Source organism: Equus quagga, chromosome 12 (assembly GCF_021613505.1).
Source record: "Equus quagga isolate Etosha38 chromosome 12, UCLA_HA_Equagga_1.0, whole genome shotgun sequence".
Taxonomy (NCBI): domain Eukaryota; kingdom Metazoa; phylum Chordata; class Mammalia; order Perissodactyla; family Equidae; genus Equus; species Equus quagga.
This window is the reverse complement of record NC_060278.1, coordinates 96,427,467-96,440,814: the sequence shown is the minus strand read 5'-3', so window position 1 is coordinate 96,440,814 and position 13,348 is coordinate 96,427,467. Positions and strand designations below refer to the sequence as shown.

At 46.7% G+C, this 13,348-nt stretch overlaps 1 protein-coding gene across 3 annotated transcripts in view; it reads right to left on the bottom strand.

The window, feature by feature from the left end:
- The window catches only part of SYS1 (SYS1 golgi trafficking protein), a 32,995-nt gene extending 30,899 nt beyond the window's left edge, over positions 1-2,096 (bottom strand). For 2 of the 3 annotated variants that reach the window (XM_046678574.1, XM_046678572.1), the window contains exons 1-2: positions 1,912-2,064; positions 1,460-1,698 (exon numbers count right to left, since the gene is read on the bottom strand). In XM_046678574.1, the coding sequence (XP_046534530.1) occupies positions 1,460-1,621 (162 nt within the window). In that variant the 5' untranslated portion in view covers positions 1,622-1,698; positions 1,912-2,064. Of the gene's footprint in view, positions 1-1,459; positions 1,699-1,911 lie in introns of all 3 variants that reach the window. The other variant, XM_046678573.1, reaches the window with a different exon arrangement.
- Between the last annotated feature and the right edge of the window lie 11,252 nt (positions 2,097-13,348).

Sequence of the window (13,348 nt, the reverse complement as noted above, 5' to 3'; positions counted from 1 at the left end):
GTTGTGACCTAAAATCTTTACTATCTCATCTTTTAAGAGAAGTTTGCCAGGGGGCCGGCCCCATGGCCAAGTGGTTAAGTTCACAAGCTCCGCTTCGGTGGCCCAGGGTTTCACCCATTTGGATCCTGGGCACGGACCTAGCATTGCTTGTCAAGCCATGCTGAGGTGGTGTCCCATATACCAGAACTGAAAGGACCTACGACTAGAATATACAACTAGGTACTGGGGGAATTGCGGAGAAGAAGAAGAAAAAAAAAGATTGGCAACTGACAACAGATGTTAGCTCAGGCCCATTCTTAAAAAAAAAAAAAAAAAAAACAAGAAAGAAAAGTTTGCCAGCCCTTGGTCTAGAATTCACGTTGTGTGCATGAGGTCGCTCTTCAACAAAGCCCAGGATTCCTCCACGCCCTTCCCAAGAGGACAGAGGCTCCTAAGAGGCTACCACTAGGCACCTGGTGGGTGTGCAACCTCCAATACTCTTGATACACTACTGTATACCAAACACCTGCACAACTTTCAGTTCACAAAAGCCTCTGACATCCATAGTCTCATATCATCCTCACAACAACCTTGTAAAGCTATGATTGTTGTTGTTACTCTTACCTCTTTTGGGATAATAACTCGCCCAAGGGCTACACAGAGAATAAGCAGCAGGAGCAAGGATTCCATCCCACATCTCCTGGCTCCAAGAACTGTGCTGATGACCATACACCACAGGTGCCTCTCACACGCAAACACCTTTTGGGCCTCCATTACACTTTATGAAGCATGTTCACATTCAGAGGCCCCTCTGGGTCTCTTCCCATTTGGCTGAGGATTTTTCTGCCCAGTTTCCAGAGGAGGAAACAGGCTCAGAAAGGTGAAGAAACTCATCCAAAGTCCCACAGTATGTTTGGGGCTAGACTGGACACTAAGCCTTTCTGAATCCCAAGTACCAGTTCTTTGCGCTGCAGTCCATGACCTCTCTGCTACTGCTCTCATGATTTTGCAGACAGGAAAACTGAGGTTCAGAGAGGTAACAACACTTGCCCCAGGTCACACAGCTGGTCAGTGGAACTTAAACGGAGGCGTGTCTGACTCCAGAGTCCGGGCAGTTTCCATTATACCTCTGTGAACGTTCTTTTATCCATCCCCCTCCCCAATATGGCATCTGAGAATCCAAGGCTCAGAGAAGTGAAGTCACTTTCTCAGCGTGTCAGAAGAGAGCTGTATTAGGTTGCCTGGAACGCAGGCCTATCTGTTAGAACATCCAGGCCCTTTCCTTTGTACTAACCTGCCTCTCTGTTATCAGTCATTCCATTTTATGGAGGGTCCACCTGAGGCTCAGGAAGGTGAGATCGCTTTCTGGGGGCCACAAAGCGAGAAGGTGGCCCAGCCAGGTCTAGAGCCCAGTAGTGTCGGACCACAAATCCCACCCGGTGAGGCCGAGACCCCGCCCGCTCCGGCCCGGGGATCTTACCTCGGCGTCGAACATCTGGTCCAGCGAGGGGCTGCTGCGCACCAGCCCGTCCACCAGCGCCAGCCACAGGCCCAGCGAGCCGTAATAGACCATCTGCATGAGGACGATCTGCGACACGATCAGCAACGGGTCCCACACGTAGCTGCGGAACTGGCCCGCCATGCCGGCCTGCGGGGCCCGGCCGCGGCCAGGGCCTGGATCAGCGCCGCCGCGCCATGGGCCCCAGGCCGCCCCGGTCCCTGCAAGACACACGTCTGCCTTCAGCCAGCGGGCCGTCACCATGGCAACGCCCCCCCCCCCGCCCGGGAGGAGGGACTGGGATGGAGGGGGCGAGCCCATTCCAGGAAGGGGGGGGCCGGGTGGACAGACCCATTCCCAAAGTCAGGGGAAATCCTGCTCATTCCGGCTGCTCGGTCCCCGCCCGTACTCAAGCTCCTTTGGGGTTCACTCACTGGTGACGGACTCGAGGATCGAAGCGTCCGAGGGCGGCCCACCCTCACCTGCTGGCCTCCGAAACACGGCTGACAGACACGACCATGGAGGAGAAGCCCTGCCGGCCTAGAGAGGCAAAGCGCCAGCGACGGCGGCTGCAACGTAGGAGGGAAGCATTTCCGGGGACGGCGGTGGAGGGGCGGGGCTGAGACTGCGCAGGCGTAGTGGGTGCAATCTTCGGCTCAGCCACCTGAGCGAGGGTACCGGCCGCCGGGAAGCGAAGTGTGCACATGCGCAAAATGAAGAATGAAGGCGAACGGAAGTGAGACGCGAGAGAGGTAGAGCTTGCGTGCCCTCTAGAGGGGAATCTTGAAGAAACGGAGGGCGGCTGGGGGAGGTGGAAGAGGGGTGACCAAGGGCGAGGAAAAGATGCTTGGGAATTAAGGAGGTGATAAACGTTGACTTTATTTTCAGCTTAGATTCCCAATGTTTTCTTTCTCTTAAAGTCTGGGGTAACTCGAAATGAACCTGCCAGCTCTTCCACACATGATTTTGCCACTGTTCCCATTTTACCGATGATTAAACTAAGGGCCAGAGGAGGAAAGCAACCTCTATGTCTCAAAGACATAGAGATAGTGGAGTCAGGATTCGAATTCAGGTGTTGCCAACACCACAGCATCGATTTCGTGCCTACTCGGTGCTAGGAAGCTTTGGACGTGTAGGAATGAGACAGTCCCTGCCCTCAGACACAATCTAACTATATTAGAAGGCAGAGTAGTGATGTTTTATAATGTGAGTATCTATTTACATTTACATATCTCTATATATTTATAATGGAAAGAAAACAGGTTCTGAAATCGTCCCTGGGAGCAGATCCAGATTCTTGCCTGCTGCGTTGACTGTGTTCTCTCAGCCTTCTCTGAATCCAAATAGTGTGGACAGTCAGTAAATATTTGCTGAATGAGTCAAGAACAGAGAAAGGGCAACAGCAAAGTGATGAGTCACTTCATTCCAGCACCAGCAGACCAAAACTCCTCAACTTCATTGATCCTACGTTCCCCCTCTTCCAGAGTGGAAAGAAAGGAAGTAACTGGTTCGACGAAAAGAACATGGGTTTTAGCTCTACTAGCTGTGTGACTAGCAAGCCGCTTCCTTCCTTAAACCTCAGCTTCCCTGTTTAGGAAATGAGGAGTTAGACAAGATTAACGTTTTCCAACATTTAATCTATCCTCCACTAATTATTTTCCCATAAAAAAAACTTGTCAAAGACCCATGTAACTGCCAATCAGAACTTCTGAACAGCTTGTGGTAACCATATAATCACCTTGAGTTGATACAATTCCAGACAAAAGTAAAGAAACTTGAGACTTTATCAAGAGTAAGTAGGTGATTTTCCTTATCATCTGCAAATGCTGGAAACAGCTCACTTGGACTCCAGTTTGCAAGTCATTAAGGCCCAAAGATTTGTGAGGTGCTTCTAGCTCAATCATTCTTTTAGGCGCCTCAATTCAGTTCAACAACTATGTATTCAAATCACCCTCATCCGCTGATTACTCACATGATCTAGTGTTTCTGAGAAAACATCCTCTGTTTATTAAATACCTTGTTTCATCCTCACTATGCAAAAGGTAGATATTATCCCCATTTTTGAAAGTGAAGAAACTGAGGCTCAGAGAGAAGCATGACCATCCCTAGATCAGAGGGCTCATAGGAAGCTGAGCTGGGATTCAAACCCAGGACATCTGACTCCACACACCGAGATACCATTACAGGAAAAAAAGAAAGAAAGGAGACAGTGAAATAAGCGGTGGAGTAGTGGGAAGTGGAAAAGGAGCAGTGAGTCCCGCTCACATAGCCCTGGGGTGAGGGATTAAGGAGAGGTGGGAGGAGAGGGTGAGGGGAAGTCCTTGAGAGATTTGAGTTAGTTCCCGAAGGCAGCTTCCTCTTCATTGCGTGTGCTGGAATGTGTGGCTCTTCAGGAGTCAGGCATGGCCCCCCTCACCACCCCCCCCACCCCGCCCCTCGAAGTCACAGCTGGACCCTCTCCACTCCATCTCCACCCTCAGAGGGAAGGCCCTCCCTACCCATTCTCCTGAAATGGAAAATGCAGGTAGTCTGGGCCCTGAGGCGTTGGGGCCCAGCTGGATAGCTGGTGTCTGACGTCATCCCTGGGGCCTAGAGCTCACCTCTGGGAAATCCCCGCCCACCTGCAGGAGAGCCTATGGCAGTTTCCTTTTCCCTGTAGGATTTCAGCTCTTGAATTCTCACCTTTTCAAGCTCCGGAAATGTGTCTTAATTTGGGTACACCAAGGAAACCAAGAGCTGGGGGAAACCACACTAACTCCCTTGGCCAGCCCTTCCTTGGCCCGTTTTCAGAATTTAACTACAGACAGCCTGAAAAAGAACAAAGCCTGGGCTAGGGCACCACTGACTGGCCATGTAACCTTGGGCAAGTCCCATGCTGGGTCTTAGTATCCCAAACTGTAAAATAAAAGACAGGCATTGGACTCCAACTTCCAGATGCAGTCCCTGGCCCTGTGCCATCTGAATCACCCGAGGAACACACTGTGGAGTCAGATTCCCAGGCCTTGTTGCAAACCAAAGTCTGAATCTCTAGAAGCAGAGTCCATAAATCTGTGTATTTAAAGAGTTCCCGAAGTGATTCAGAGGTACAGCTACATTTGGTCATCACGAAGCAAGATGATCTGTAACTGACCTCAGAGCAACCCTTCCTTCTAGCGGCAAATCATTCTGTGACCTTGCCATGTCCATGGCTCTGTTCGGGCCTCCGGGTTTTTTTTCCATCTGTAATATGAGGGGGTTGGACTAGAATAGCTGATCTCCAAGGGCCTTTCCCACGCTGCCAAGTTTGTGGTTTCAAACTTATGAATGAAATTTTAAACTTTAGGTCAGAGGCAGAATGACAAAAAGCCACAAACTGGGACAAACTGTCCTCTTGGTGCAGTGGAGGGAAATGACTCCGGCTACTTGGTCACTACGTCACTCCCACACTGGGCCCCCACTGTGGGCATGTGAGAACAGCTTCTGCTGGGGTCACTTTCCAGATCCACCCCCATAAAGCCCTTGGGAAGTGTCCTCATATAGGTCTATGGGTTTTGGAGCCCTGCTTGTATTGGAATCCTGGCTCCACTACTGTCTTTCTGGGTGACCTTGGGGAAGTTAACTTCATCTCTTGGAGTCTCAGTTTCCTCCTCTATAAAATGGGAATCAGAATAGTACCCATGTTGTGGGCTGTCTTGAGGATCAAATGTGTGCTTACCCCACTGCCTGATATACAGTCAGCGTTATGTAAACGTTAGCAATATTAATTATTGTTATTATTTCTTCCCTTGGAATGTGGGAGTTGTGACTCCTGATCTCTCAGATATATGGCAAAGATCTGAGTAGACAGACAGTAAGCCGGGTGCCTGGCATATAGTAGGAACTCAGTAAATGTGCTACCTTCTCTTCCTGATCCCACCCCACCCCTCAGGTTCTCCAATTCCCTCCCTTTCTCCCTTCTTCCTTCCCTAGGCTGCCCTCCAGCCTCTCACATGATCCCTTTCAGGGAACGTTTGATGGAAACACTTCAGGGGAGACGCGTGTCTCAGGGACAGGTTATGCAATCTTGCGCTCACACTTATTGGAAACTCCATGTGGGAAGCTAGCTTTTGACTGCCTGTCCTCTGCGTTGGTGATCAACCTGTGCTCTGGCCAGCGAGCTCCTCTCTTAGAAGAGAAATTGGAGAGAGAGAGCTCATCGCCTGCCTGTTCTCTCCTCCAAACTGAGAACCCTTTGTTACCCAGACTGTTTTAAGGGCTGTGTGTGTGTCTGTGTTTGGGGAGGAACATTTGCTGAGCACCTGCTATGTGCCAGTCACTTATATTATCTCACTTAATCCCTATTTAATTTCTAAAACAAGTCTGTGAATTGCACATACCGTTAATATTCCCACTTAACAGATAAGGAACGTGAGGCTCAGAGAAAGGACACCATTTACCCAAGACCACTCTGCCAATGAGTGGTAGAGCTGGACCTCCAACTCAGGTCAGTGTGACTCCACACACTACCTCTTCCCAAAGCACAACAGAAAGTGCACCGGACATTACAGTTTACATAGAGCTTTCACGTACATGATCTTACCATCCTAATAGCCCTGGGGAGGTAGGGATATACATTTTCCCCATTTTACAGATCAGGAAACTGAGGCTCAGAGAAAGAAGTGACGCACTCAGTACACAGCTGGGGTGTGGTTGGTCTGGTCAGCTGCAATGCTCAAAGTTGAGGAACTGGAGCTTTTGTCTTTCCACTCCAGCCTCCCTCTTCTTTATACTGGAGGGGTCAAGGGACTGGTTTCCTGTGCTCTGTGCTCCACGGTTAGTGATTTTCTGCAAATTATGTCTCTATGGAGCGTGGACAATGCCAGGCATTCCACTGGGTGGCTGAGCCTCTGGAGGTTGTTGTTCCTCTTGAATAAAGAGCTCTTTTCCAGGTGTGGGTTGCCCAGGTCTAAGACACCCTGGAGAGGACGGAGAGAAGTGAGATTTTCTGAAACTGTTGCCCCACCCCTCAGGTGTTCTCCCCACCAGGTTCTACACTCTCTGCCTTTCCCTTGAAATTATTTTTTGCTCTGACCTTGAAGGATTCAGGGCTTTATTTTAAGAAGAAAAGTTACTTTCTTCACCTTCATTTCATCATCATTCATTCAATCAATCAATCATTTATTGATAAATATTCATCAAGCATTTACTGTGTGCCAGGAACTGGTCTGGGGGGTACAGATATAATGAATAAAGAGAAAAACTCTGACCTTGTTGAGTTTATATTCTCATGGAGGAGACAGACCATAACCAAGGCAACCGAAAATGTAAAATGTCATATGAAGTCATGAGAAGTGCTATGAAGACAGATGGAGGTGAGGGGGTAGAGAAGGGTAGAGGAGGAAGGGTGAGAGGAAGTACTTCAGAAACAGCCGCCCGCAAAGACCTCCCTGAAGAGCTGGCGTTCCAGCAGAGATCTGATTGAAGTGAAGGGGGAACCAACTGGATATCAGGGAAGAACATTCCAGATAGAGGGAACTCAAGTGCAAAGCCCTGAGGCAGGAATGATATTGGCATGATTAGGGGATAGCAAGCAGGCCAGTGTGGTAGGAACTGAGGAGACAGAGGGAGGAGTGGAAGCTATGCCATCAACCCTTGCCTAAGAATTTCCAGCTTACAGTTCATTATCACCTTATGACACCCTTGGGAGGTGAGCAGGGTGGGTGGGTGGGTGGAGTTAGATAGGCCAGATGGGAAGAGGGAGATAGAGTCATTCATTCATTCATCTAACAAATATTTATTGAGTGTTTACTATGTAGCAGGCACTGTGCTAGCCTCTGGGTACACAAAACAGACATAGTACCCTCCCTCAGGGAGCTTCTGATCTAGCAGAGGAGATACACAATAAAGCTAGGAAGCAAAGAAATAGTTGTATCAATATAAATTGTAGTGAACACTATGAAGGAAATGATCTAAAAGAATTTGGGCAGGAACACAATTTGGCCCCAGGGGAAGGTCTCTTTGAGGAAGGAATGTAAAACTAGTAACCCTGAAAGATGAGTGGAGTTAGCCAGGGCAAGCATGTGCCAGGCAAAGGAGACAGAGTGTTTGTAACAGCCCTCATGTCATCACGCGGCGAGTCTCATTTATTGGAGGAGAAAACAGACCTGAGACAGGGGAAGTGAATTGCCCATGTGATAAATGGCAGAGCAGGCTTCAACGGAGGTTCCTTACCTCAGTACCCTGTCGCCTTGGTGTTCTACTGACAGCTTTTGCTGTTTGCAAAGAGCAAATTCTAATCTCTGGCATCTGGAAAACAGTTGCACTCTCTCCACCTTGACCAGATGTTGGATGAAAGCTGGGGAAAAGGACACCGAGGGAGGAGGGAAAGTCAGGAGGAGCAGGAAGGCTCTGCTGAAGGATTGAAGTGAGGTGATGGGCTCAGGTTCAAAGTGTCCTGCTCTGTGCGTTGCACTCCAGGCGCTGTGGCATGTGACTCACAGGGCGCTACGCCCACCGTATGCAAGTGCTCAGACCACGGTCTCTGTCAAGGACTCAGAAGCAACAGGGTGTTGTGGAAAGAGCCCAGGGCTGGAACCCAAGGGATCTGGGTTTAGATGAAGCTTTGTAACCTGGACAACCCGCTTCACCTCTCTGAGCTTTAGTTTCCTCAACTATAAAATGGCTGTAATAATACCAGCCCTGGCTACCCTCTGGGACTGTTCGGGGTATGTAAACGCAATAACCTAGATGAAATCTCTTTGAAGAACTATATAGCACTCTGCAAATGGTTGGAATTGTTATTATCTGTGCCTTTCTCCAGCTGTCAGAGTGGGGGCTGCAGAGGAAGCACAAGCTTAGTATGCAGGAGGTTCTCAGGGACAAATCTCTCAGCCTCTCTTCCAGCATCTTCCCCTCTGCTTCCTCGGGGACAGCACACTTCAAAAATGTTTTTGTGGGGAGAACAGGAATCAGAGCTGTAAACTCAGTGGGACAACATGGTGAGACAGAATCAAAGAAATCTGATGTGAATCTGGGATTAGTCAGCTATTGCTGCTTAACAAACAACGCCTAAATCTCAGTGGCAAATGACAAGAGTGTGTGTTTCTCAGTCATGGGTTTGCAGGTCAGGTGGGGCAGTTTTGTTACAGCTTTGTTGTCTTTCTCCTCCCTAAGCCTGTTTTCGCGTCTATAAAATAGAAAGGATACTATCAACTTCATAAAGTCAGGGTGTGGATGATGTTCAACACTCCCTTCTAACTACACATGCCCTTTGCTCAGAGTGTGTTAGACACTAGAAAATGTTCATCTTCTAGGCTGATGGTAATGCAAGAAGTGGTCTGGCCTGAAAGTTCTCACCCTAGAAGGCAATGAAGGCCACTGGCCAAGCCAATCAGACTGGCTGTCCCCCAAATTCAGACTAAAAGAGAGAGTCAGTAAGTCAGTAAAAGAGAGAGAGGCACACGTCCAGGAAGAAGAGACACCCTCAAATAAAGACCATTCAGGCTTCAAGAGCTGGAGAGGAGTTGGCCAGCCTCTGGAATCATCTCAGTTCTCAATGTCTTCATTTCCATTTTAGGCTTTAGCTCTCCTGTATCCTTCTAAGAACCTCCAAGCCCCTTTTTATTTATTTATTTTTTTTGCTAAGGAAGATTAGCCCTGAGCTAACATCTGTGCCAATCTTCCTCTTTTTTTCTTGAGGAAGATTACCCCTGAGCTAACATCTGTGCCAATCTTCCTCCACTTTACATGTGGGTTACTGCCACAGCACAGTTGAAGAGTGGTGTAGGCCCACACCTTGGATCCAAACCTGCGAACCTGGGCCACCAGAGAGAAGCACTTTGAATTTAACCACTATGCTACCAGGCTGGCCCCAAAGCCCCTTTTTCTTGCCATCCTGAGGGAGACATGGTTCCTTGCAATTGTAAAAGCCGCACTAACACAGAGGAGATCTGTACAAAGTTGCCAGCTAAGAGCTTGAAATATAATAGGTCCTTAACCACTGGTGACAATTGTTTATTAATAAGGATGTTTACTTAAGAGCAAGGATGGTGTCTCATTCAGTAGGATTTTTCAAAAGGCCTCTCACACAGAAGATGTTCATCAAATGTCTATTGGATAAACGACCGAATGAGTGAATTTCTGTGTCTGAGCCTCAAGGACAAATATCCAAATGGTATTCTTCCATTTATCTGCACAGCAAACATTAACTGAACGTTGACTTGTGCCAGATCTTGGGCAAGGTGCTAGGGATATCTCTGTCTCTGCTGTCATGGAGCTTACCTCTGGTAGGGAAACGGATGATAAACAAGTAAAAGGATAAATGCATGATGTCAGGTAAGGACAGCGTTATGACAAATAATAAACAAAGCAAGGAGAAAGGGCTGTTTTGGGAATTCTTTCAAATACCTCCAGTGCATGCTGACTCACTGTGTGAGCCTTGGTTCGTCTATTGTATAATGGGGGTGCTGTTGGATTGAGAGGACTGGGAGGGCCCTTCTGAACCCAATGTTCCCAGTTTCTGCAGTTATGCAAGGCAGTGGCTGGACATTCCATGGCCTCTGGAAACTCCAGGCTGTCATTATCTGGAACTGGAAAGACATTTGCATGGAGCAAGGAAGACCAGAGAGTTGGTGCCATTCTGGGAGAGCCCCACGGCTCACTGTCTCAGCTGTTCTGAAAATAGTGACATGATTACCTCTTATTTACTGTGTGTGAAGAGCTGTTGGGGAGGGAGCTCCCCAACTCAAGACTCTCAGGGGGAGACCTCCGTGATCATAAAAACGGATAACATTTATGTGCTAGGAATATGCTAAGGACCATACTCTCAACACTCATGACATAACAACTACAGTGATTCCCAAGTTACCAAAGAGGGAACTGAGGCACAGAGAGGTAAAGTGTCCTGCCCTAGGTCACATAGCTAGGATGAGAGCCCAGATCTCTCTGACCCTGAAGCCTGTGCTATTAACCTTATGAACTCTAACATAATTGAGAAAGAGACATCTGCCCAAGGAGGGGCAGAGATGGAGACTAGCGGTCCTAGGGGAAGGAGAGGGTGAGGGATTTGAGAAGGCTTGCAGGAAGTGGAGGTGTCGGAGCTGGGCTGTTAAGTACAGGATTGGTTGTAGCTTCTTGGGCTTAGTGTCTCTAGATGCTCCAGTGTGCACCCAGCCCAGGTTAACTCGAGCCTGGGAGGCCTGGGAAAAGGGAGAGAGGCAGCTGCACCCTCTGTAGGTTGGGTCTCAGCTCCTTTCTGAGCTGCATGGGAGGTGGCTGCCTGTTGACTCTCTGAATCACTTCTCTTTGCTTGAAAGGAAGCTGGGAGAAGGATGTACAGTGTGTGGCCCATGACATCACCCAGACTCACTCCTTCTCAGAGGCAGAAAATAAGGAAGGAGTGAGGGAACCAACATAGGGGAGCACGTACTATGTACCCTGCACCTCGCCTAATTTTATCTCCATTTTACCGAGGAGCAAAGCGACTCTCCAACTTTCCTCCAACTGGCAAGTGCTGGAACAAGGATTTTAATCAAGAACTTCTGGCCCTAAAACCTGTGTAATTTTGTTTGTTTGGCTTTTTTTCTTCACTTGAGACAGAAATTGTATTTATATAAGGTCAGGGAAACAGTGGAATGAGAGATGTGAAACTGGGGAGAGGGGCCGGCCCAGTGGCGCAGCGGTTAAGTGTGCACGTTCTGCTTCCATGGCCCGGGGTTTGCCGGTTCAGATCCTGAATGTGGACATGGCACCACTTGGCAAGCCACACTGTGGTAGGCATCCCACATATAAAATAGAGGAAGGTGGGCATAGATGTGAGCTGAGGGCTAGTCTTTCTTCCTCAGCAAAACGAGGATTGGCAGCAGATGTTAGCTCAGGGCTAATCTTCCTGAAAAAAAAAAGAGAAACTGGGGATACAGACCAGGCGTTACAGGTGCCAGGGACCCCTGATCCATTTATTATCTCAGCTTTTTGGGTTTTTTACTTTAGTCCCATGTAGGGAACCTGGGACTTCAGTTGAGGTCTACAAACCTTTGACTACTGTGTTCTGCTTTCTGGGAGCCAAAGAGAACCCATTAGAACTTTTTACAGGGCCTCAGGGTCTGGTGGAGTTGTTTTAACCCTTGGAGGTCGGGACTTCTTTGTGGATCTAAAGAGAGAATCTGAGGTTTCTTGCCCCAGAAAAATTTACATAGAGACACATACCCTATGGAAGTAGTGACTGTCCATGTGCCTCTTGTCCCCAGTCCAAGCAGCCCAGGTTAAAACCCCACAAATAACTATATTCAAACATACTGCCTGCCTTCAGAGAGATTCTCAGAACTTGGAGAGGGGGAAATTAATTTCTTAATTTCAGGAGGTTGGCATATCTTTATACAAGAGCTTCCACGAACTGTCTAAACTAGCAATCTTCAGTCTTTTTTGCTAGTGTAATTTCCGAATGATTATCGAAAAACTGTACTTCTTGGCACATTTTTTAGTTGATAGCTAACCTTTTTCATAAAAGTTGCAATAGTTGCAAAGGTTGTAATTTCCGACATGTTGTAAATTCATACACTTAAAAATAAATGGTTACATCATTCTTTAAAATGTATCCAGTTGAATTAAATACCCTAGCAATCTGATACCTACAACTAACCGTTTAAAAAATACATGAACAGGCTCTTCTCTAACAGTCAGAAATTTTACATCATTCCTTTTTCTATTCAAACTCAAATTTCCACTCCATGTTCCACCACAAAATTTTACCATGATGCATTTTTTATGCTTAAATGGCTTATGGATAAGTCTATCATATTTCTCTGCCTAAAAATATGTATATAAACTGGATCATTATTTTACTTTCTATGACCGTAAGACTAGGTATTAAATTTTTCTATCATTAGAATTATCATAAGAATGCAATTGATCAAAACAATGTAATATATTACTGTTTTTAAAAGTCTTAGAGGGCTGGCTCCGTGGCTGAGTGGTTAATGGTTAAGTTCCTGAGCTCCACTTTGGTGGCCCAGGCTTTGCTGGTTTGGATCCTGGGTGTGGACCTACACACCATTCATCAAGCCATCCTGAGGTGGCGTCCCACATAGCACAACCAGAGGCACTCACAACTAGAAGATACAGCTATGTACTGGGGGGCTTCGGGGAGAAGAAGAAAAAAAGAAAAAGAATACAACTAGGTACTGGGGCTTTGGGGAGAAAAAAAAGGAAGATTGGCAACAGATGTTAGCTCAGGGCCAATCTTAAATAATAAATAAATAAATAAAAAGATAAAAGTCTTTAAAAAATTTTAACAGCTTTATTGAAATGTAACTGAAATAAAATTAACTACACATATTTAAAGCATCCAATTTGACATAGGTATACATTTGGGAAACCAGTCCTAAAGCTTTGATAAATAATTATTAAATAGAAAAAAGTAAAATTGGGCAATTTTTCCTCCACAATTAGTTCACATATCCCTGGATGAATATTGTTTGTGCTAGAATGCGATAGGTTTTAGCAATAATTTTATTCCTATCTTTCATTTTTTATAGCTGTCAAGCCGTGGTGTACCAAAGCCAGCTTGTACTGATTCAGTTTTTAGGAATTCTGTGGGTGGTTGTTAAATATAACTATTACTAAAAATTAAATTATATAAATTTACAGTTAAATAAACTATTAAAAACAAAGGAAATAAGTACTCAAAACTCATCACCTCCTAATTATATCAGTACATTTTACTGTTACCTGTGCACTTGATGTTATGTGCAACTGTGATATCTGCATAGTAGAAATACTGCTTATCTCTAACCAACCCCATGTTCAGTGACATCACATTGTAGCTTGAAATCAGCCATGGTGGGAGTATTTACACCACAGAAATTGGCAAATGGTACAAATTAGCACTTCCCTCCTCCCCCAAACTATTGTGAAACA